The sequence below is a fragment of the Colossoma macropomum genome, unplaced genomic scaffold (assembly GCF_904425465.1).
Source record: "Colossoma macropomum unplaced genomic scaffold, Colossoma_macropomum, whole genome shotgun sequence".
Taxonomy (NCBI): domain Eukaryota; kingdom Metazoa; phylum Chordata; class Actinopteri; order Characiformes; family Serrasalmidae; genus Colossoma; species Colossoma macropomum.
Genome location: NW_023494789.1, coordinates 20,970,419 through 20,995,007, shown reverse-complemented (window position 1 = coordinate 20,995,007; position 24,589 = coordinate 20,970,419). Strand labels below are relative to the sequence as shown.

The 24,589-nt window shown below is 37.2% G+C and overlaps 1 protein-coding gene across 2 annotated transcripts in view; it reads right to left on the bottom strand.

Annotated features, from left to right (window-relative positions):
* The window catches only part of kdm6al (lysine (K)-specific demethylase 6A, like), a 63,975-nt gene that overhangs the window by 33,344 nt on the left and 6,042 nt on the right, over positions 1–24,589 (bottom strand). For both annotated transcript variants that reach the window (XM_036570529.1, XM_036570530.1), the window contains exons 3-4: positions 5,159–5,267; positions 4,919–4,968 (exon numbers count right to left, since the gene is read on the bottom strand). In XM_036570529.1, coding sequence (XP_036426422.1) covers positions 4,919–4,968; positions 5,159–5,267 — 159 coding nt within the window. The remainder of the gene's footprint in view (positions 1–4,918; positions 4,969–5,158; positions 5,268–24,589) is intronic.

Here is a 24,589-nt window from a genome sequence, read left to right as displayed (position 1 = left end):
TAACTTGAAAGCCGGTACTGTAAGGCAAACGTCACAATTTGTGGTGTAGGCAGTGGTGTGGTAGTTCTGGCGTGAAAACAAAAAAACATTCCTCTCTTTTCTCCCTAGTTGGTCACTTCTAAAAATTCTCTGGCAACATCACTTACAGCTTGCAACGCTGTTCACTGCTAAATGAGTGGTTGAACTATAGTGTTTAACTTATTCGGCCTAAATGAGTAACTTGAAATCTGCTTCTTATTTGCCAGCTTCTTGTTCTAATTTTCCTGTTTCATCTTAAATCGAGCAGAAGTTACATTCTGGCAACTGAGGCTACCTCTGTAACTGCTACACCATTACAGGATGTCAACTTCAGAATCATGCCTAGATGAAGCAATGGTTAATATATCTGCAACTCGTATGTTTAAGCTAAAAAGGTACCTAACATATGATGGATGTTCTTAAAACCACAGAGTGAAATCCCAAAGTTGCAAGATGATTTTTAAACAGCATTATGTCATGTTATCATGGTGAGGACACTTGCATATCTACACAAACACAGATTTTGCCTAGCTTTTGTTATGCATGTCTGAAGTAGAAGAAAAAAGGAAAAAAAAAAGAACAAGAATATCGATCGATATCAGATTTTTTATCAGATTTATGTTGCTTGTATAACAATTATTTTGTCTGTGGGGTTAATCAACGTTAGCCTGATATTAGCTTAAGCTACAGGAGCTTTCTGGCATAAATATTCTGTGAGTTATGTGAATGTTCTATCGTTAACTGCTTTCACTGTCTAAATAAAGCATGACAGCTCTAGACATAAACAGACTGCATAAGTCATTCAATATCAATACTGAACAATGGTCACTCAAAAATGACCAAAATCACAGAATTTATCTTTCACCTGTCTACCTGTGATGAAATGAGAGTAAACCTTGGGAGACGGATGAAATGTTCTTTTTAATTTTCGCTACGCAAAGATTCCTCCTTTGCTGGTTCAGCTCTTCAGTCTCTTTCTCTTCTGACACCAGGCAGCTGGGATACTATAAAAGCTTACACAGTTTTGTTTTTTGATGCCATTTTACTACAACCACAGAACACAGCACACCATATTTACTTATTAATGTACTTACTGTAGCACTTTAAGTCTTCATTAACATCATAATTCTTCGAATTATTGAACTTCAGTGTCTTTTATTTACTGCGATTTAGAAATCTAAATTAATTTAGAATACACCCTCAAGTCATTCTATGCATATGTTTCAAATTCAGTTATAATCTGACAGACACTAATGTATATGTAGCCCTTTAGTCAGAACAAGCCACGTCACACTAATTTGTTCAAATCATGCCGTCCCTCTGTGCTTAATAGCCATGATGTTTTTAATAATTATTTTTTGACCCCACAGATTGTTTTAATACAAATTTTGAGGAAATTTTATAAAAACTCCAGGAGTTGTAAGAAAACATCAATTTTCCAACTTTTATCAATTGTGGAACAAATGCACCTTTTTGCAAAAGACTTGTACTAGGACAGCTGTCATACTTGGTAGAATGCATGACTCGGACCAATCTGATAAATACAGTGAGATGTATGACTTTTACGTTTTGAAGTACATCATTTATTGGAGCTCCTTCTAGTGACTGGATAAAATCCTGCAAATATTTAAATAAATATTTTTAATTTAGTTATGATGGATTGAAACACATTTGCCTGACTTCCTGTGTAATTTTGTAACACACATATATTGGCAAAGATTTTAGTCTTCATGGAGTGTGTCGTTTGAGACCATTATAGTTTTCTTACTTTTATCTTAGAGAGAAATAATGATGTTTCAGTTTACTGGTACTAGATTGAGTATTGCAGGGGCCAGCTGAGGTCCATTCAAGCCCAACTTCAGTTGATTGGTTGCATATGAATCAAACCACAACCACAGCATCACTGACAAATTTATGGCATCTGGATACGAAAAAAAACAAAACAAAACAAAAAAACAGGGAGGAGTATGGGGGGAAAAAAACAACTTTTTAAACTGAATGATTTGCTGGAAAAGTTTTTTTTTTTTTTGAGAGACTTATTTTCAATGCAATTTTGAAAAATACATATATTAGCAATCGTTTAGGTCTTAATGAGATATGATTGTTTCTTCAGTCTTAGAAAGAAAAAATTACGTTAGTAAATTTACACTAGATTAAGCACAGTAGGGGCTTATGTAGACCAATTTAAATGAAACTTTGCATGCTTCTTCAAATAATGGTATGTTTCCAATTTTTGTCAAAATGAGGAAAACAGCTTGAAAAGTTCTTTTTTTTTAACTTCAAACAACCGCAGAAAGAGCTTTTCAAAGACTTGCATTTAGAAAAAAGTGTCAGTTTAAGGCATGATGTGAAGTGATTTTATTTTTATTTAAAGATAAAATTAATGAGACTTCTTGTTTTTGTTAAATAGCACCACCTCACTGCCAATTGGGCTCAAACTTGGTAGGCTACTAGAGTGCGCCTATGTGGGCATGCCATTAAATTTTCATTATGATTGGCCAACACCAAGCCTTCAAAACACACAATGACTGCTTAATGTTCAATGGCACCCTTATCTGTCCAATAATTGAGTTGAAAATTTTCTCCATAGCACCACCATCAGGTGTCATTTCATTTGCTTGAGTAGTGGGGAGGTTTTTAGGCAGATCTTCCAAGTTTGGTCCTTTGATGGATTATGATGTCGGCTCCCCAATCAGTTTTAGGGCAGAAAAAAATATAAGAAGAAAAATCCTAGCAAAAGCAATAGAGTACCATGCCCCTACGATGCTACAAAGGGAGGGTGAAAGCTACCACATGCCTTCTCTGAGGAAGGAATCTTTTCAAACTGCCACCAACTCATCACTAAATCAGCACATTGTGGAGAATGCTTACGGCTACTTCTGTTACATCAGTTACCATAAACCCGCGGTGGTATGCATTACTGAGTGATGGGGAATAGGGAGGGCTACCTAGAAAGCACAATGCTCTCTTGGAATCCTGGGTATAGCTGGCTGCAGCATTGCTGGGAATCGAACTGAGCATCTCCCAACAGCAGGGCAAAACTTTAAGCGGCTGTGCCACTTGGGAACACTGGCACCGATATCACACAGTACAGCAAGACCTCGAATATTATTGCTATTATACTAACACAATTTCGTCATTGATCTTTATTATTAGCTTTTGAGACAATGATGACACACAAAGTTTTACGCTCCTTGAACAAACAGTTCCATGGTCTATATTGAAATATTGATGCAAAGCAACCCCATTCAAATCAACAGACTAGCATTTAGTGATTGCTACATTTGAGCATCAAGTATTAAAGCAAAAGTATATTTTTCATGTCAACAGCTTTGATATACATGTTGAAATTTATTTTTTTGCACTACTAATGATATGGCAGCACCTACCAATGGGCATTTAGAGTAAATACATTGTGCAGTATCCACTTGAAAAGCAGAAATCTCTTTATAAGGGGATTCATATTCCAGTAATGGAACCAGTTGTGTCTTACAACAAATTAAGAAACATTAACCAAAATTAAAAGAAGTTAAATGAATAACTATTACTGCAAGTGATTCAAAAATTACATGATCATAAACTTAGAAGGGTGAAGGGTGAAACTGCTTAAGACAATTCTCACTGAATGACTAACCCGGAAAGCCACAGGAGCCATATTACTATAAAACAAAGCCCACAAACACCTACACTTACACTCATTTCTCGCTCACTCTTACAACCAAAGTACCACACACACATGCTAGTGTGTGCATGTAAACACACACTTGCTTTAGTGCTGAAGTGAAAGCACAACTGAAATCTTCCAATGTTGGCAAAATGAAAAGGAGTTTTCATGAGACAAACTAGATAAAATTTAAAGCCACTGTAAATACAGCATCCCCCCTAACCCCCTCAATACAGGACAGACTGAAAGACTGTACATCAGATCGGTGATCAGGCAAAATGGGTAGTTTCAAACTGCCTCAAGGAAAAGGGTTTCCAAGAAAAGGTAAAGGGATAAGTGTAGTTGTTGTGACATCAGCAATTCTGTTCTTTCTTACTACATTTATAAAAGTTTCATGGCCAAAAAATGACAATATACTACAGCCAAACTACGCTTTATTACGCTCTTGTACCACCACTGGTGTAACAATTTACCATGGTCATATTTTGACATGGTTACCAGCACAGGCCTGTTCTCAATGATGTTATACAGTTTTCTGAATTATCTTCCAATCTGTTCATCATTCTGGAAACATCTAACATTCCATCTAACATTTAAGTAGCCTTTTCAGTCCCCTAATCTGGAAGCATTTCTTGTTATATTTTCCAACAACCATGGCTCTTTTCTCTTTATCCTCTCACTCCTCGTCAATTCTGTTTACTGTACCATAGAATTCAAAACAGAATTGACGAGGAGTGAGAGGATAAAGAGAAAAGAGCTGTGGTTGTTGGAAAATATAACAACCACCGCTCTTTTCTCTTTATCCTCTCACTCCTCGTCAATTCTGTTTTGAATTCTATGGTAGAGTAAAATCCATGTCAGTAGACATCACATGGGTATTTGCCTTTATACTGGTATACCACCTACCGCAAACTGACATCAATCTTGCTCTCCCAGAAGGGCTGCAATTATAACTTACTATACTCATTAATCCATCAACTACAACATTTAGAAAAAGCACAAATTCATCTTCAACATTAAGTGCATCATGTTACGTAAGCTCCCTTAAGAAACCCTTTTATGAAAATCAGAGAGAATTCCACTTTTTAACCAAGTGGTTGTAAGCTACACCAGAACATAATTAAATCGATCATGCCACTGTTTGTCAAAGGCATTTCTGTCACTGATTAGTTTGCAGCCCAAACAAAGCTTTCTGAGCATGAACTTATTGAGTTACACTAAAAGACTGGGGCTTACCTTCCAGTAGTCTGACTGTAAACTGTAGTACCTCTGGTATGCTGATAATGCTGGAACAGAGAGAACATTCCCCCCAAAAAAGGAAAAAAATTTTTTTTTAATAAAATCATTAGTTTTTTTACATTTAGCTTTTGAAACTTTAGGATTTATTTACACACTTAAAAATTATAAGTTTTTCACCAAAGAGTCACAAAGGAATTATAAAAATACAGACATGTGGAAGTGTCCTGTAATGCTGACCTTTTGGGTAATCCTCCAGCAAGAGGTTGAAGTGACCCAGCTGACAGAATAACTCGGGCTCGACTTTTCCTTCAGCTTTCAGGATTAGAGAATCATAGCAGCGAACAGCCTAGAATGGGAAAGAACACAAAATGTTAGCCCTACTCTTTCAGGCAATAAGTTACGCTTTCTAATAAAAAAGAACCACAACAATCCAGTTTAGTGTTTAGTACCCTGATCTACAATCTTTTTTTTTTTTAAAGAAAGCAGAAAACAGCTGTAAATGTACAGCTGAAAACACAATATAATCTCAAGCTAAGACAAAGCCAGAGACATCCAGAATACAGCAACCACTGAGAACAGAGTCATATCAGCAAAGCCCTGCTGACTTAAAAGTAAACTTGCTCTAATATGCCACAGCTGCTGTCTCTTCACAAGAACATACAGGAAGTAGAGCTGGGCGATATGGCCAAAAATGTTATCACGATAAACAAAATTCATATTGTTCGATATAGATACATATCGCGATAAATGTCAAATCATTATTTCTTTCAAGTTTGAAGGCTGATTTTTGCTCCTGGGTGGTTAATTGCTGTTTTAAACTCCTTTATGGTCAGAACATGACAAATACTCGCCAAACAGTGGAACATTTCACAAATCTGTCATGGGAGAGTGGGAGAAAGTGTCTGGTGAGCTGTTTTTACCAGCTGGAAAAGCATGGCTATTTTTGTAGTAGTCATAATTTAAGAAAGAAAACAGATTATTTTTAGCTGGTGACGAGCGCTCGGCTACCCCGTTACAAATGACATCGCAGTATTCAGACACCAGTTAGCGATGACTGGATTTCTCTATTCAATTGTAGTAGTTTAAGGGGTGAACCGCAATATGTCTAACACCAGACAAACTGAGTCCTCCTTTTAAGTATGTTTAAACTGAAAGCGGTGCTTTTGTCTTGTTTGATCTACAGTATCAAAAATTTGCCGTGTCGTGCGAGTGACGGAGTGCTGCTTCCAGTTAGCCAGCTGCTAAAAACAGCTAGCCTAGAAAAGATAGCGCTCTCCCACTCTCCAATGCCTCACAGTGTCCTCAGTTTACTTTCCTTTAAATCAGGGTTGTAACTCACATGAATCCACTTCTTTCTTTCACTTTGCTGCTTGGGAATGCACTCATACTAAAATATGACTGTCCTAAAGGATTGTGGCTGTCTCTGCAGGGTAAACCTCGAGATTCTTTAACCATAAAGCAAAATGCAAATTGGACTGGGGCTGTTTTGTTTTCACAGTGCACAAATCCACTGCATCACAACGGGAATCAAGAACAAACTGTACTCATACCACATTAGAAGGTGGTCTGAGTTTGTTCGCTCATAAGTCAGTGTAGAGCGGTCCGAGTTCATTTGACATTTTTACATACGCACAGAAAACCATGATTCATGGCCCACAGGTGACCTTTAGTACCCTCACATGCAGCTGCTGGCACTGCCCTGTTCCCCATACTCATACACCTCATGCCACCGGGATAAATTCGGTCACAATATAATTTTCTGAGCATATCATGGATATTGTCAGTACTTAAAGAACACTGACTAAATACATGTTTCATTACAAAGTGAACATAACTTGCCCTGTTTAACTGGATTTAGTATGATACAGTTTGTAAAACACTGAATAAAAATGTTTATTACAATTTTTTATATATGTGATACTACAAGTTCTATTTTGTCTCTCTAAATTTACTAAATCTAAGAAAAATGAAATGCATTTCGTGTATCATAAAAATACCCTGATGACAGTACTGTGAATCAAGTCAGTTCTGCCAATCAAGTTGGAGGATTTAAAAATCAGAAAATGCACCATCTACTGCTTTAAGACACACTAATTTCTGATTTCTTTTACCATGCTTTCTTGTAAAGTGTAGTTACTCCAGTTTAACAGATGGCCATGCTGCCTTACGTGCACAAAACGACTATCTCCCTCTCCCCCAATACTATCAATAAGCAACGCAATGTACATCATTAGAACATTTACAAAGCATATAACATTTAGATTTAATGGTAACACCTCCCAGCAAGATAAGATTTTACTTATGGAGTGCGACAAGGTTAACAACCTCACAGGAATGCTTGACTAGATGGCATATTGCAACTTCAATTTTCAACCGCAGATGAAAAGCCACTGAAACTGGAAATCACAGTTTCAGTTTCTACACCTTCTTTGTGACATTATGTGTAGCGAATATAGACTGTCTCCTGTAAACAACCAGGTAAGCAATTTTTTCTTTCCTAAACATATGAGAAACATATGAAAGCAACTGTTGGCAATCAAATGTCAAATTTTATGCAAATGAACAACAATGCACTGCACCTATTTCCATTCCATTTAGGAGAAATGTTTAATTTATATGTTTTAAAAATTTGTAGGCCATAGAACAAATAGTTAGAAATGTTTTAAGAATGTTGACCAATGATTTTTATGTTCAACCTTCGCGAATAAATTGTTGAAACCTGAGATGTACCTGAAATGTTTTAGAAAGCTACCTTGGAAATATACTCTGTGTTCAGTACATTTCAGAGATAGGTAGAGCACGACCATGAGTAGACTACATTAGCCATTGTTAACAAAAACCAAAAACAGTATTACCTCAATAAACTAACATGCCAGCATATGGTCCACTGAAGAGAAAAAAATATGATTGATCACCACCGCACAGGTTATCTCTAGCGTTGGCGTGAACGTAACAGCTTGTTCAAGGTAGCCTTTGTTACTCAAGACAGAGCCATGGGAAATCTTTTGGTCAATTTCTAAATTGGGTGGTACCAATCTGATATTTATGTATTTATTTATTTATTTTAAATACTCTAAGCTGGTTTGTTCACAAAACTACAAAATTTAAATGCCTCAAATGAACTGCATTCACCCCACACTATCAGCTCTACTGTTCACTCAGCTCCAGCACTCTCAGCTCTCTCTTTCTTACTACTCATGCCAGCAGCCCCACAGACCCACTCTTCAAATTTATATCACTGTTTGAACAATTTATCTGCATTTCCTTTCATCATGGTCTGTAACTGTAATTTCACATCAAATTAATATTGACATAATAATGGTTGGGATTACCATTTCTGCATTGACTTCTATATCTAAACATTTATACAACTTCTCATCTTGACAGCTAAATCACAAATGTTAAACACGCTATCCACACCATTAACACACACCAAACTACCTATGCTCCTTGGTCTCATACTCCTCATGCAACCTCTTCTTAACACAAGCTAACCATTCTGATAATGATATTAAAAGCAATGGCTTGTGTGTGACTAAGTATTCTTTCTAATTAACAAAAAAAAAAAAGTCTAAGCGTTTCTAAAAAGTTAGACAGGACCACCTGTTTGCTAGCATTATGTGAGACCTTTACTGGCTCTCGTAGCAAACTCAGCAGTTTTTCAGCTCTTTCATATTGCTACCAAAGTGTAGTAATAACATACAAGAAGTTAGTAGTTTTTATTTTCTCTCATCTCCTCAGCAGCATTATTTGTCAGGCTTCTCATGCTCCTTTCAGTATCGTTGCTTGCCGCTTTCTCCAATGCCCTCTCTGAACCCTGAACAAAGTTCACGATGCTTAATTCGAGCTGGAGAGTGCAACATTTTACAGCATCCAGCACATGGCAAACGCCAACAGTTAGGATTTACTCCCTATTTATTACTATTTGCATAAAAAGCTGCGTTGGAGGAAAAAAAGCTATATTCTATATCCCTTCAGTGCATCACACATTCAGGAGAGACCAAGCTCAGAAGTTTATTCATTAGTCTGCTGTCGAGTGGTTGTTAAGTCTCCTTTATTAACTGTTAATGATTGAATGAACCTTGTTAGTTGTATACTCAAGTTAGTGTCACTTTCACAGACATGTTGTAGTTCGTGGTTGAAGTGAGGTATTAGGTTGTAGCCAGTTGTGATTAGCACTAGTTGTGAAGCAGCACTGCTTCATGCCCTGTTAAACTGAACAGATGCTTCCGTGTTGTAGGTAAGCCTGTCACAATTACTACATTATCACCTAATTGCAATTACCTGAGATGATCATAATTATTTAAGCTAATGGCAATCATTTTCCAGTTCTAGGATTTCAGTCATAGAATGCTGTAACAAGCTAAATGTGAGTTGGGTGTGTTGGGTTGATTTAAATAAATGTAAATAAAAGTAAACAGCAAATGCATACATTAAGACACATCATGGGACCTGTAAACAAAATAATTCTAACGTCTACCTGCACTAAAATACTTAGAGGGCAGCACAAGTTATTTTTGTTTATTTGTTAGTTATGCAGCCAATTTTAAAGCCTATATGCCAGCAGAACAAGGGTATTGCTTATATTTTCATTCGTAAGGAAAAATGTAAGCTTTGCTTGACTACATGATTCTGTGTGAAAGACATTTGTATGTGTGCTCGCCCAACAGTGTGTGAATCAATCTGACAATACTACCACTGCTGGCTACTAAGTACACACAGCTAGGAAGCAAGATGGCCAATAAGCCAATTTGGCAACAGATGCATGTAACAAACGAGAAAATCCAATTAAATTGCTAATTGAAGGAATTTATATGACAATCCTTAGATAAAATTTCATGATCGTGACAGTCCTAGCTGTATGTGATCTGTAACACGTTGGTGACAATTGTTGTTCACTGAAAATTTTCCAGCCACAGACACTCACATATTCCTTATTACTGTGGTTTACGCTGTAGTAAACACTGATCAAACATGCTGTATATACGATGTGTAGTCTCATTTTATTGTATCATGATACTTGTAGCGTGATACATTTCATATTGTGAACTTGCTGATAACGCCCAGCCCATTGGTTACACGTCATTATGGGACCTAGAGGTGGGCGATAAGGCAACCAAATAAAAATAACATTCATGATATGTACTGTGCATCCTTACTGCAAAGTTATGCAACCGTCTAAACACTGATAATCACCAGGAAATTATGAGTAAATCTCTGATAATCACCAGGAAATCTCTCCTGATGCCACAGTTGTCTGTGGTAGGTAATCCAAGAGAGCACAATTGGTGTCCTGTACTCTGGGTGGGCAGGATGGCCCTTCCTCTCCCCCTATCACTTAGCACAATGCTAGCCAGGTGCCTGTTAGCTGACATAACAGAAGTAAAAGAACTGGCAGTTAGCATTCTCCTCCAAGCTTGTTCAGCTATTTGATGGTGTCGCGTTAGCGGAAGTCAGAAAATTTACGAAGCCAGCCAGCACAGGACTCTGAGGAAGCATTTAATAGCCTTCACATCCTAACACTGGTAGTATTGTGTGACTGGGGAAGATCTAGCTAGTGCGTGGAATTAGATTTAAAAAAAAATTATTTTAGGTTAAGATTAAACAGGACAAGTTATGTTCCCTTTGTAATTAAACATTTCAGTGATTGTGTTCTTTGAGTACTGACAATCCACAATGTGGTCAGAAAAGCAGTTTCACAATAAAAATTGAAAAAAAATTGTTTTCTTTCAGCACAATATGCAAGGGACCTAGCGACAAAGACTTTTGGACAAAAATGAATTGATATGCTGCTCACTAGGGTTGTGTTTTGGCAGCAACATCAAAATATGATATGCATCACAAAGTACAACATAAAATACATCAGATATACAACAGATGTCTGGTCAATGTTTACCTCAAAATTAGTTTTAAAACCTACAGTTATAATGAATAAAAAACAAGGTTGTGAATGTTTACCTTAAATACCTGAAATAATGAAAACCTTCATTGAAAAAAATTAATACAAATAATGCTGATGGATTACCTAAGGTCTAGGGGTGGGAATCTCTGGGCACCTCACGATTCAATTACGATTCAGAGGGCTGCGATGCGATTATAAAACAATTATCGATGCATCTTGATGCATCTTTTTTTGTATACAGGATTTCTTTTTACTGTGTGAGGACTTCGTACTTTTAAAGCAAAGTATTTGTAATAATCCATCATAATGAATTTACTTCCAATATCTTTTATTAACAAAACAAACGGAAGTGATGTGGCAAGTGAACTGCAAGGCTCTCATTCACTGCTCTTGTTTGGAGCACGAGACACTGGCTTCCCACTCATCTGCGATAAAATGCGCAGTTACGGTGAAATACGATTCCGTGGCAATGGATGTCCACGCATCAGATTACAGCTATTCTACCATTTTCTTTAATAATTTCATAACTTCGGTTTTGGTGACGTTGTAGAGAGACGCTGTATGTCAGCTCCAAGGTGGGCAACACAGTGCGAAAGCCCTGGCTCTCAACGACTGAGTACGCCGCAAATTCTTGGCAATAAAAGTTGCGATACAGCTAATATGTAATATGGTTTCTCATGTTTATCGTTTCCAAATTATTTTAGTTTAGTGTGACACAACTTGCATATAGTATGGCTCCTGTCCAGGGCCCTTTTCCCTTCAACTTCATAGAAGCCAAAGTGCTTCCATACGCTGGGGTTGGCAACATACGGCTCTGTTACTGCCCTGGTAAAAATAAAATAATTCTTCTTTGAAGCAAAATAAAGCTCCGCTGATCGTTCTAACACAGTTTTAACAATAGATGCTCTTAATCGCTGCTAATTCACCACCCTATATTGGCGTGCAGACTGCAGGTAAGTCAGCCAATCTCGCCTAGCTAGTAGCTAACGAAAAGACAAAAGAGATAGATTTAAGACAAACATTTGGAGACAAATTGACTTATTTGCATTTATAAGCACTGCAGTGGTTTTCTGGTACATAAAATCTGCAACAAGAGACTGTCAAACACTAAAAAGTTGCGAAGCTGAAATCAGTTTCTTATTCGAATATCCCCGTTCCACCTTAAATGGTGCCACATTTACATTCTGGCACCTCAGGCAGAATTTAAGGTGGAACGGAAAAATTCAAACAAGAAGCTGGCAAATGAGAAGTGACTTCAGCCTCGTAAAACAGTCGAATGTTGAGAGACATTTTACAAGAAACTGATCTACTTTTGAGGAAAAGTGTCCTGTTGGAAACGTGAGGAAAGCGGCTATAGCTAAAGCTTAAAGCAGAGCAAAGTAAGTGTGTTTTCATTTATATTTTTAGCCTACACTAGGACATCACCACACCCCGTAGGACATAAAATGTTGTGGCTCCCAAGGTGGTTTGATTTTTGTTGAAAGGACAAAATGGCTCTTCTTAACATTTGGGTTGTCGACCCCTGACCTAACTTAGTTTTTAATGCAGAGGGTGCCGGTCGGATTCCTCGCTCACCTATTTGTGTTTTTGTTATGTGCACGTCACAGAGTATCCGGGCGCTGCACTTCCGCACTTCCAAGTTCCAAGTTCCGCCTTTTGCGTTCCGCCAACATTACATTATCAATTACAATTCAGAAAATCAATTTCACATTTGTGAATCGATTCACAATCGTCCACATCCACATTGTGATGCATCTAAGAATCGATTTTTCCCCCCACCCCTACTAAGGACTATATTTTAGTCTCAGAGATTTAGTCTTTGACTCAGAGAGCCACAAGAGTGAACTTTGTGCACTTTTAATCATATAGACAGCAGGATCATAAGCAAGTAAGAGAGTTTGCGGCTGTAAAATGACCAGAAGGACAGAACGTTCAGTAACGCGTACCACAGATCATACAGTACACACACAGTACTATAATCCATTTTGTTTTTACCAGTTCTACAAATACATAACTAAAATTTGAACATCTCTGCACCAATTGCAGCAGGCTACAAACTAATACCTCACAATGACCGCAAACTCAAAGTGAAACTAACTAGAATACACAATAAATACGGATCATACATACTTTAGCATCAGTTAATGAAAGATCCTCACTTCATTCATGCCCACAACAGCACATGATCAACTCCAGATAGTACAATATGGAAAAGTCACCACAGTGTGGTGGGAATGGAAAGGGTTAAAGTTCTGAGTGCATTGCATTGTGGTAACTGTATTGAGTTTACCTAAAGCTGGTGTGGTGCTATACTGCCGCTGCAGTGCGAAATGCCCTCTTTCTCTTTCATACTTTTCTTGTTGGCCTTTTCTTTTGTGTTTTCAATTTTTTTTAGCAATAAGTGTCCAGCACTTCCCAGCCATTCCAGTCTAACTCATCCTTTGTCAGTGGAAGCATGTCAACATTGCAGATATTGCCCCAAAACGTGCAAAGTTGAACTCGCTCTGTAAACAGAAATATTGATGGTAAACGCTCCTCAGAGGCGTTTAGACCACAGCCCGGTCTGGAGACAGAAATCAGGAAAGGCAACACAACAACTTTTTTACTCCCTACTGTCTATTTTCCTAATGTTTAGCTGACCGTTCTAACGCTTTTTCTCTTCATATACAGCCACACATTCAGCTCTCTTTATTATTCATCGCAACCACTAACATTTTATCTGACGAGTTTTCATCAACATTAACACACGAAGGTAATAAGAGGGGACAGTGGAGATTGTGTCTTTAGGGATTTTTAAAACAAAGAGGGAGGAAAAAAAAAAAAACACTTCACAATGTGAATGAATGTGACATCATTATGCTAGTACTGAACTATGCTATCACAGTTGCCTAAAAACAGTAGAAATAGACCATTAAAGCAGAAGCTGGGACACCACTGAGGTTGTCTTGAAGTTAGGATAGTCTTTAGGAAATTTTGTCTAGTTAGGATGTGTCTGTAATACTGTTTTCTTACCTGGAGTTAGGGTACGATTATGAACTTGAGAACTGTTGCTCAGTAATAGCTGCTGTGCTAAACTCAGTCCTTGTGTCATGTGACTAAACAGATAAGGTAAGATTTCAGAGTTAAGATGTTTCTGTAATACAGCCCCAGGTTCCCTTCTTGACACCACACTTCATTCACAGATATAAGCCCCTTATTGTACAGTAAGCAACATGCATTATTAATATCATGACATGTTAGATCACTGACTTCAGTTTGGGTTGATAAAAAATATTATATGAATACAACGGTCAACCACAGTATTAAACTCCCTAATTCATCAGTCATCAGTCTATCAATAGGAATATCACCACAAGCTTATTGATGATATATTGCCATGTCAATATTGTGAACACAGACCTACTGCTCACAAAATATTTGATTGGGGCTGTGGAGCAGTGGATCTTGAGTGTACTCTTGCATCATGGAGCACCAGTAAATAGCTTTGAGCTGATGTGGAATTGTGTTTGAGAGCCAGAACCAATAATTCCAATACAAGTTCAAAAACAGGCAAAAAAGTAATATCATAAGTTTTCAGGACACACAATGTGTCATTATATTTATTATTTCTGACATCTGATAAGCTGAAACAGACAAAGTAGCTCCTCATTTAAAAATACCACCAAAAACTCTGAATACAATTGTTCGTATTCAAAATTTCACAGCACTAAATTAAATCCACTAAATCCAGTTACACAGGACTAATTATGCTCTCTTTGCAATCAAACATGCAGTTGGTAAGGGTTTATGTACTGACAACATTCCTGATATGATTGCAGAAGTATATAGCAACTTATTGTGACAATAATGATAAATGTCATATTGCTCAGGACTAATTAGTATTAGAGCTGTGTATTGGCAGCATCTACACTAAATTACATGAATCACGACATAAGTATTACAATAATAACACACCAGATGTACATCAGATTTTTTTTTGGAATTAATATTTACCTTTTAAAATGTCAAAATCTACAGTGATAAATACATACAGCTGGGGAGAATGACAAGGCCAATTTTATTACATATATTGTTATTTTCAATAAAAAAAATAAATACATTAAACACCAAGGGAGCTTTATGAGCACTGTTTAATAGGTGTGGTTCACTCTGGGGGCTGGTCAGAGTACAGCGAGACAGAAGAGTGAACTGTCTTACAAAAGCAGTCAGTATGTAGGCACGTGTGTGTAGGAGTCTCTGGCTGTAAAATTGACAGTGATCAACAATGTTCACAAATGCACACCAGAGAAAACAGTATCATCTGCTCAGCATTTAAGAGTTAAAATAAAATTTCTACACAAAAACATAACCAAACCGCTAATCACAACAGCTCACAAACTAAAAACTTGCTACAATCATGATCTAAACCATGTCTCTGAAAGTGAAACTAACTCAAGTACACAACTAACAAGGAGCATACGTGCCTTAACGGTTAATAAAGAATACTCACTCCAGCCACGCACATAACAGAAGAAGATTAACTAAATAAAGTGCTCAGTTTTTCCTGAACATTGTGTGCTGAAGGGACCGGAGTGCAACACTTCCTTCTCTAACACAGTCATTTATATAAACAGTACTAAATGAGAGTAAATCCTTTCCTAGTAGAGCATGTTTGGCATATCTGGATGCTACAAATGTCCCTCTCTCTGACTTAAACGCAGCATGTTTCATGTGAGCACACAAGACATGTAACATAAATTCATAAATATCGATACAGCATCACCCATCTTATACACCATACCCACAAGACCCAATGAGCTTATTCACAATAATTTTTTCTATTGATATTTTGAAACACAACTCTATAATCCAAACTCACTAAGGCTCTTGTATCTGAATGCAATCAAATCACCACATCAATGTTACAACATCTGTATAAAGCCTTCCCCAAAGAGTACAGGCTGTTTCTACAGCAAGGCAAGAGACACACTCCTTATTGAAACCACTGACTTTTGAAGAAACGTTGAAGGAGCAGGTGTCTACAAATTTTTGCACATTCAATAAACAGCACTTTCTTAAAGTTTTTTTTTTAATTTACAGGGTAATGTGTGGACTAGTAAGTTTCATTGTCTAGCGTGGTGAAAAACCACTTACTTTGACAAGAAAGGGCCATTTGACCAATATGCAAAACAGTTTACGATAAATTATTGTTTCTGCTATGGAGGCAGGCAACTGTTAAATTCCCTTTTTTTGATACAGGGAGCGTCAGACAGATACAAGCTATAAAATACATGACACTATTTAAGACAACCATAGATATTCCTAAAATTTTAACCATGAAAAAATTGTATTTTCTGTTCCAGCCTAATTGTTGCATCTGTTACACTCTGCTGCCTGAGGACACTTTGCATGTCTACATTGGTTGATTATTCAAACTGTTTGCAAGTGGAGAGAGCAAAGTTTATGTGGAAGAGGCAAAGGGAATGCTTTGGTTTTCCAGTCAAGTACAATAATAACAGCCAAAAAGTGGTAGACAGTATGGTGGTCATGTGCTGACTACTGTACTATACTGGCGCTAATACCTCACCTATGCTAACTCATTTGTTAAGAAAGATAGGTTTTGTTAGGATTTGTTAAGATAAATATCTCAGCAACTGGAACAAGAACAAAACACAACTTGCACCTCTAGCTAATCATGAACGGGGCCAAAAAAAATAACTTGACAGGGATGTTTAGAGCTAACAAAAGCTGCTCGATTGTTAAGTGTCCTGGATTCTGCAGTTTGCTGTGATTGAGCCACATTAGAAAATCCTCTCTCACTCATTTTAGCCTTTATATGCAAATACAAGATCTGACTGTAAATGAACCTGCGATGCTCAGTTTGTTTAATTTTTTAAGAGACTTAAAGTCAACACATTTTTGTTCTTTTATCATGAGCCGTAATAACACGCATTTGCCATTGTGGTCAAACGGCCGAACATGTAGTATTATGAAATCTGCGTATTGTTGCACCTCTAGCCAAAAAAAATGCTACAACAAAAACAGACCCACACAAAGGGATATATAGTGATCCAGCAGCCACTGACAAATGCTGACAGTAACGGCAGTTCATTTAAATAACTTCATATGAAAAATGCTAAAACAAATGTGAATCAGAACTCAAAGCACATTTTTCTTCCACACATATTGACATATTTCAAAGTAAAGTTTGGTATTAGGGAGGATCCCTAAGCTAAATGATCATTTCTGCTCAAAGACACACAGTATGGAAAAAGGAAGTCAAACTTGAAATTATTGGTTAATGATAATAATAATAATAATAATAATAATAATAATAATAATAATAATAATAAAAACCCCTCTGATGCACACTGCCAATCAAAACCGAGTAATGCTTAAGGTGGAGGAAAAGTCACTAAACTTTGATCAAAGATTATGGGAAAACACATCAATGTCATGCCATAAACAATCATGCTTAATATGACAAGGGATATGAACATAAGGTTAAAAAATTTCAATTTCAATTTTGATTTCAGGTTGACTTTTAAAGAACAGGGATCAGGCAGAGAACTGAAATTTCCTCAGCAGCAGCAGTACAAACAGTAAATATTTGGACATGTGTGTAAGAATCTGTTAAAAGCAAACAAGATGTTCACTAACGTATTCCAGAGATCATAAACACATCATCATTTGCTTGGCACAGAACAGCATTACAGCACAAAGCAGCACTATAAAGAAAATGCTAATGGCTAAGTGCTAAGGACAGCAGCGTACAAACTAATAACTCAATACTACTTTCAACTAAACTACGTCAAGTACACAGCTAACAAGGAGCCTACATGCCTTAAAGGCTGGTAAAAGATACTTCGTTGTAATGAGGACATAAATATACACTACCATCCATAAGTTTGGAACCACTGTTATTAATAATTCATGTTATTTTACTTGATAATAACTTACACCATGCTTACTTCAGACTAGAGATGAACCATTCCCAGTTTTTCTCTTCCAAAACAGATTCTGATACCTGAACTACTGATACAGAGTACTGATCCGATATCAGAGCTTTTTTAAAAATTTTATGTAAATTCTGTGTACCTCACTGTGTCTAACATGAGGCTGTAACTAGAGCAAAAGAGTAACAAAAATGAAATTATGCCCTTATGCTGTATGGGCCAGTCAGGCCTAATGAAGTTTGGGCCTTATTTACAAAGATGAATAATTGATAAGGACTTTTTACAGATTAAGTGTTTTGACCCCCTTAAGGTCAATCCAGACCAAAATTTGCACACCTCAGAGTCTCAATTTATACAAGGATTTTTGAGATGATCAGACCAAATGCTGATGAGTTGTGGAAATTTAAGTTAGGTATACCCTGGCTGCAATTAATTGATAAAGACAGAGTCTATAATGAGTTTTGGGGGGGGGGGGAGAAAAAAAAAATTTAATTAAGGTGTCTAAATTATTTCAAAAGGCCAATTTTGAACAGTTAGCATCAAAACCCAGAGACTAGCTCAAAAAGTGCAGCTTTCAAACAGCAAACTATGCATTTTCTTAAATACACTTGTAATTGCAAATTTGTTTGGAATACAGTACTATATTATCTGAAACCAGTGATGTGATTATAAGTAAACATATGTACATGTAATATATAATATATATTTGACTTTCATAAATAGGGTCCCCGAGTTACCAGATCTTTTGAAACTTCATTGGTTTTCAGAAACTATTCAAGTTTCTTGAGTGGTCAAAGCATCTCAAATGCCTGCTGAAAGCTGACTGGCTGATGGCAGCCATAAATTTTGATGCATCAAATCATCCCTAGAACTTCATTTATAATCTGTCTAAAAGGCGCGTCTTGAATTGATCAGATGTACGGATGCTGAGAAAGAGTTATTTCGAAGTTACAGCGCTCTCTAACCATGTACACGCAATAAAATTGATAGGCTACTTCAGAATCTACTCATGAATAAAAGTTTCAAGTTTTACGTATTTGGAAGGAACATTCTCGAGGTATAGAAGTTTATGATAATTATGAATTATTCCAGAAGCGTTAACTAGTATACGGCAGCCAATTTGATTACAAAGGCCCTAGGACTAGTTTGCAAAAGTAGGTTTCACATTTTATGCAAATTAGCAATAAAATCGGAGTAGGTAGAGCTAAATGGTCCAAATTGCAAATTAGTTTTTCTTGAGCCAAATAATCTATAAAAAAATAATTTAGTGTCTAAAAATTGATTTAAAAAAAAAAACAACAACAAAAAAACAAAAACAAACAAACCCACGCACTCGGCCGCAGTAGCCCCCCCTTTGGACAATCAGTGTAATTTTTGTTGGCTAAGTAGATGCACACAAACTACAACTGCCCTCCAAGTTTAGTGTGTGTAGGACTTAGGGTCTCTACTGAACAATGCATTCAGAAGAAAAAGAATAGAAAAAAAAGTACTAGCAAATATAACAGGGTTTTATGCAACATGTGCTTGTTTATGAGGCTAATAAACTTTTCAGTGCAACAATAAAGTTGTAAAATCTAAGTTTACCTCTAAAAACAAACATTACAAGCTGCAGTGCTACTAGCAGCCTTATGAAACGTAAAATACCTTCAAATTGCAGATGTTTGTTACTAGTCATGCTGCTTGTCTTTTAAGCTGACATTTAACTTAAATTTTTTAAATGAGGCACTCTTCTTATTCATTTCATATTTAACTTCGTTATTTGATCCAATGCAAGATGTGCAAGAAACAACTAAGAGTCTCTGTGAGGCCCAAAATCCCAACTTCCAGCTCTTACCGGCTGCAAATCAGCTTCGACCCAGGGCTGGTACAGGTGAGGCCATGGCCAAAATTGGTAGAGGTGTTAATGGAAGGCTAGCTCGAAGCTAACAGAACCAGCATGTCATCCGCCTAACTGTTGTTCTGCTGTTGTATTTGATATGGTATAGCTCTGCTGTAAGCTGTAGCATTGTGTTTGATATCGTACAACTCTGCTGTTAGCTGTAGCGTATTGTGTTTAATATCGGACGGCTCTGCTTGTTAGCTGCAGTGTTTGAGAGCATATAGCTCTGTTGTATGGCTCTGCTATTACTTGTAGTGTCTTGTTTGATATTGTATGGCTCTGCTGTTAGCTGTAGTGTCGTGTTTGCTATTGTATGGCTCTGCTGTTAGCTGTAGCGTTGGGTTTGATATTACAAAATAGGCACTCAGGGAACTGGCTGGAGGGGCAGGAAGGGGAGCTCCTGGCTGTGGCTGGCTGTGACTCAGAAGAGACCCAAAGTGGAGGAACCAAGGATCTTAGGGCCAGCTGTGGGGAGCAGTAGGTCGACGTCTGTTCTGGGATTAAAGAAACATAACATCTGTGAAGGGGTGCTCCCAGCTGACGACCCTGCAGCTGGTCCACTGGCACCAGTGGAGGTGTGACAGGTAGAAATGCTTTGCAGGCAATGAACACTTGTGCTTCCATCTATTTTATGTTAACCTTAATATATAATTATCTCATACTGTGAAATGCTTTAAAATATGATAATGAATTTTATCAGTAACTGCTCAGGACTATTTTGACACAGACAGCCGTTCTAGGAGGAAAAAAGACTTACATTATCTAAATATTACATAAATACTTAAATATGGCTAGCTAGTAAAAAAAATGCAGTTTAAATGCGATGACTGTGAATGAAATTGAAATCTTACCCATGTACAGATATCTGCATCAGGTTTAACATTCTGACCTCAGAGAACGGACCTGTGATTTTGCTCAATAGATTAATGTTTCATAATTCCAGAGCCTTTACATTTTGTTTTTGACTTCTCAGTCATCCCATATTCTCATGTCAAACCTGTCCATCAGTTTGTAAAGAGCATTTTAACATCTTGTCATAACACAGGCGCGTTGTGCATGCATGCACATCATTATCAAGTGGACACAGTTCTACATTTCATTACGTTAAGCTTGAAATCAAGTTAGTTAACAAAGACATTTATTTAGCCAGTGAAATGAGCTATCTAACTGAAGTTCAGTTTGGAAGAGATTGGTTTAACGTGGTGTGAGGAGGTAATGTATTTATTAGGCTATCGAAGTTTCTCAGTGATTTCCGTCCCATCCAAATCTGCAATGTCAATGGCTTCTGATGCACTTTTTTTTTTATAGTATTTACAAGAGGGACGCAATGAGTCAGTTCATAACTTTCAGTACCCAGAGTAAAACAAAGACTGTAAAATCAAATCAATGAGAGTATCTGAGCAGTTCGCTCATCATTTTTATAAGGTAGCTGCAGCATGTGATGTTTGTTTGGCCACTGAGGTGCAGACCAAGCGCTGTGAAGTTTCGCAGCAGAGTGCTGCGCAAAACTCTGCAGACAGCACGCAAACCTGAAGCGATCACAGTAGCGCTTCCGTTGCTGCAGTCATTAATGAATGAAGCGCTGTGCGTGCTGTCAGCACCAAGTTCCAAGAATTAGAAGCAGCATGACACACAGGGCCAGCAAACCCACAATTCCTAGCTCAGAGTGAAAAAGCTAGTTGTTCAGGTCTTGGTGTGAAAAGCAGCAGCAGTGTGTTTTTCCCCCTCTTACATTGGACTTGTTAATTCGTAGCCTTCAGTGTTTGTATGTCAAAATATCCTGAACATTACACCTCAGCTAGCAGAGATTCAGATTAATAATGTTAGCAAAGCTAGTCCACGTGCAGATACATTAGTCTCGGGTCTCTGTGCTATTTGCAATCTAGACACTTCAGTGCTTCAAATGTGAGATGATGATTAACTGCATGAGGGAAAAGTTCAGGAAATACTACGATTTTTCCAGGACTTATTTTCCATGTTTTTCTAGACCTGGCAAAGTCAAATTTCTATATTCCATGACTTTTTTAGGATTTTCATGACCGTACAAACCCTGTACTTTTCTATCAATTCTATCAGCATTCCCTACAAAGAAATGTGCTCACAGTAAAGGAAGAAATAAAATAATTAGATAAAGTACATGTCCCAATCAAGCCCAACGTGCATGAACACACACAATGGCACTGTCAATCACCACAGAATAAGCCCATATTCTAGCCTAAACATATTCTCAAACACTTATTCAATGGAAATTCTCAGGTTGCAGGCAGACCGCTTTAATAATCAGCGTATTTAGCAGTTACAAAAACATTTTTTAAAAAACTCTTCCTACTAATGGCAATTTAATAAATATGAATAGACAAACACTCCAGAATACCGCCTGTGCGTTTTCTCTTCAGGCGCTTGTACATCACAACAGTGCTACTGTGGTGTACAAGGCTGAAGTTTGCTTCCTATTCACCAGGTTCTTGTATGCAGGGTTCAATAATAAGGACTGCCCGAATGCCCGGGGGAAGTAAAATGTGACACTGGGACAGCAGCACAAAAAATCACTTGCCCGGTTGGTCGAGTTCATGTTGGTGATGGGGGGCACAACGTGTTAACAGAACAGAGTAACAGATGCCAAACTCAGATCAACTGAATATTTAAACTCTTACCATGCAAAAATAATCTTGCTCTTTTGTGCTAACTGATTGTATTTGCTGACAAACAACGTCAGAAAGAGACACACAGGAAAATGTCAGAGAAACACGAATATGAAGCAAAGCAAGTCTGCAGCTTCGTTCCCTCATGGAACACTAAGCTTTCATTGGCTGATTTTGACCCGTCGGTACCTGAGATGTTTTTTTGTCGCAACTACAACTTTTACAAAACAGTCACTCGAGTGTTATGACAAGTCTCTCACACTGTGTGTATAGCGATGAAAAAAATGTGCATACAACAGATGAAAAGTGGAGCAGATTCCAAGTTGACCAAGTTAGTCACAGCAGCATATCACATGGAGAAAAGAGCTTTTCCCTGACTATCCACAAGAGTCAGACCTTTAAATGAAAAATACACTGGAATCTGGTACCCAATATTGTACCGACATGGCATGCAGAAGGTACTTTTTGCTAACTTCTACATGTGAATGATACCGTTAGGATTATAGATAACTATTGCGAATGTGGTAATAATTGAAGCAGTCAAAAACATTGTTTCAATCATTAGTTTTAAACATGGTGCTCTAATTTATATTTAAATAACACTTTAAAATACAAACATTTGTTCAGGAAAGTGGAACTTTGGTTTGGGACAGTGAACTTTAAGGTCACCTGCCCAATTGGGCAAGTTGTGGAAAAAAAAGTTAATGTTGAACCCTGGTTTGAATTTTCCCGTTCCACCTTAAAATGGTGCAGCAGTTATTATTTTAAGCATTATTTTAATCTTGGCCACCAGAATACCACATTTAAGGTGGAACAGTAAAGTCTGGACAAGAAGCTGGCAAATAAGAAGTTGACTTAGCTATGCTAAAGTATGCCAGAAAAACTTTTTTGCGCTAATGTGAAACACTCCCAAACTTTTGACAAAATAGGTCTTTGGAAACGTTTAGAAATCTCTTTCGCAATCCAGTTGTACTCTGCTGCAGCCACCATGATGTAAGTGGAGCTAAAGTGGAGCTAAAAATGACTGACGTCATGGACACAACTGTGATATGGTGGTTTTGAGAAAAAAACATTTCTGAATTGAATCATTTTAGAAATCAAAAAGTTATGTACTCAAAAATATTTTTTTGAAAAAGCGATACATCGATTTAAAATTGACATTAATGCACTTTCAGTGTCAAAGTCATCGACCATGTCAACTAATCACGACAGCCCTAAAATATTCACTACAGCCCTACATTATTTCAAGTCATTTTCTTGAGTAGTGATTTATTTTAGAAGAATTCTAACAAATCATGGAGACTTGCTACATTTCATGCTACATTTCATGTTATATACTTACAAACAAGGATGACTCCCCTAATCATAATTGTAAACCACGCTGCATAAAAATGCATCCTATTTAAAACTCCTGTTTTTCATCCTTCTAGCAACCTACTGAAGCCTGAATACTGAATAACAACCATCAATTAATCAAAAAACAAAAAAAGTTTTTTATATATATATATATATATATATATATATATATATATATATATATATATATATATATATATATACACACACACATACATACACACACACACAGATTTACATCTCTGCATGAGAAAAAACGCAGCAGCACACACAAGCTTGTTTTACACTAGAAACCAGGCAAAACGGAACTATTCTGCAAAACTTCAGATTTTTCCACACCAGTCATAAAATACAAACTCCAACACACTCCTTAGTATGATTCTAGAAGCATAGCGCTCCCAGCAAGTGGCAAAACACACTCGAAACATGCCCAGAATTACTCCTGCTGCACACGGCCAGTACAACAAGCCACAATGATTAACAAAGGAGAGCAGTAAAAGAGACAACGATGCAGAAAAGCTGTGGTTCCCACTTTTGATCTAAAATGCACACAGGAGGAAGGGGGGGAAAAAGGAAATGGTTATAGCTGTGACACGCCCCCACTGCCATGATGTTGCGGTGTTTACTGCAACCCTAGCATAGATTATCCTTGGGGCGATAAATGATATTATCGAATATCGTGATAATTTCAACCAGTGACGATATTAAGTGAATTATCGTCTTATTTTTTATCATGTACCCTTGCCATGTGACTTTTTTCTTGTCATTTTGTATTTAACCATCGACTTTGTACAAGTATTCTAATCTATGGTAGGTTAAAATTTTAGACCTAAGCTATAACAGAAAAGACGGCATTTAAGTATAGACCATGCAAACATAACATATACATTTTTAAAACTCCACTTGAAAAGATTAGAACGTAGCGTTTCAGTCTGTCAAAGAATGCTGGGTATA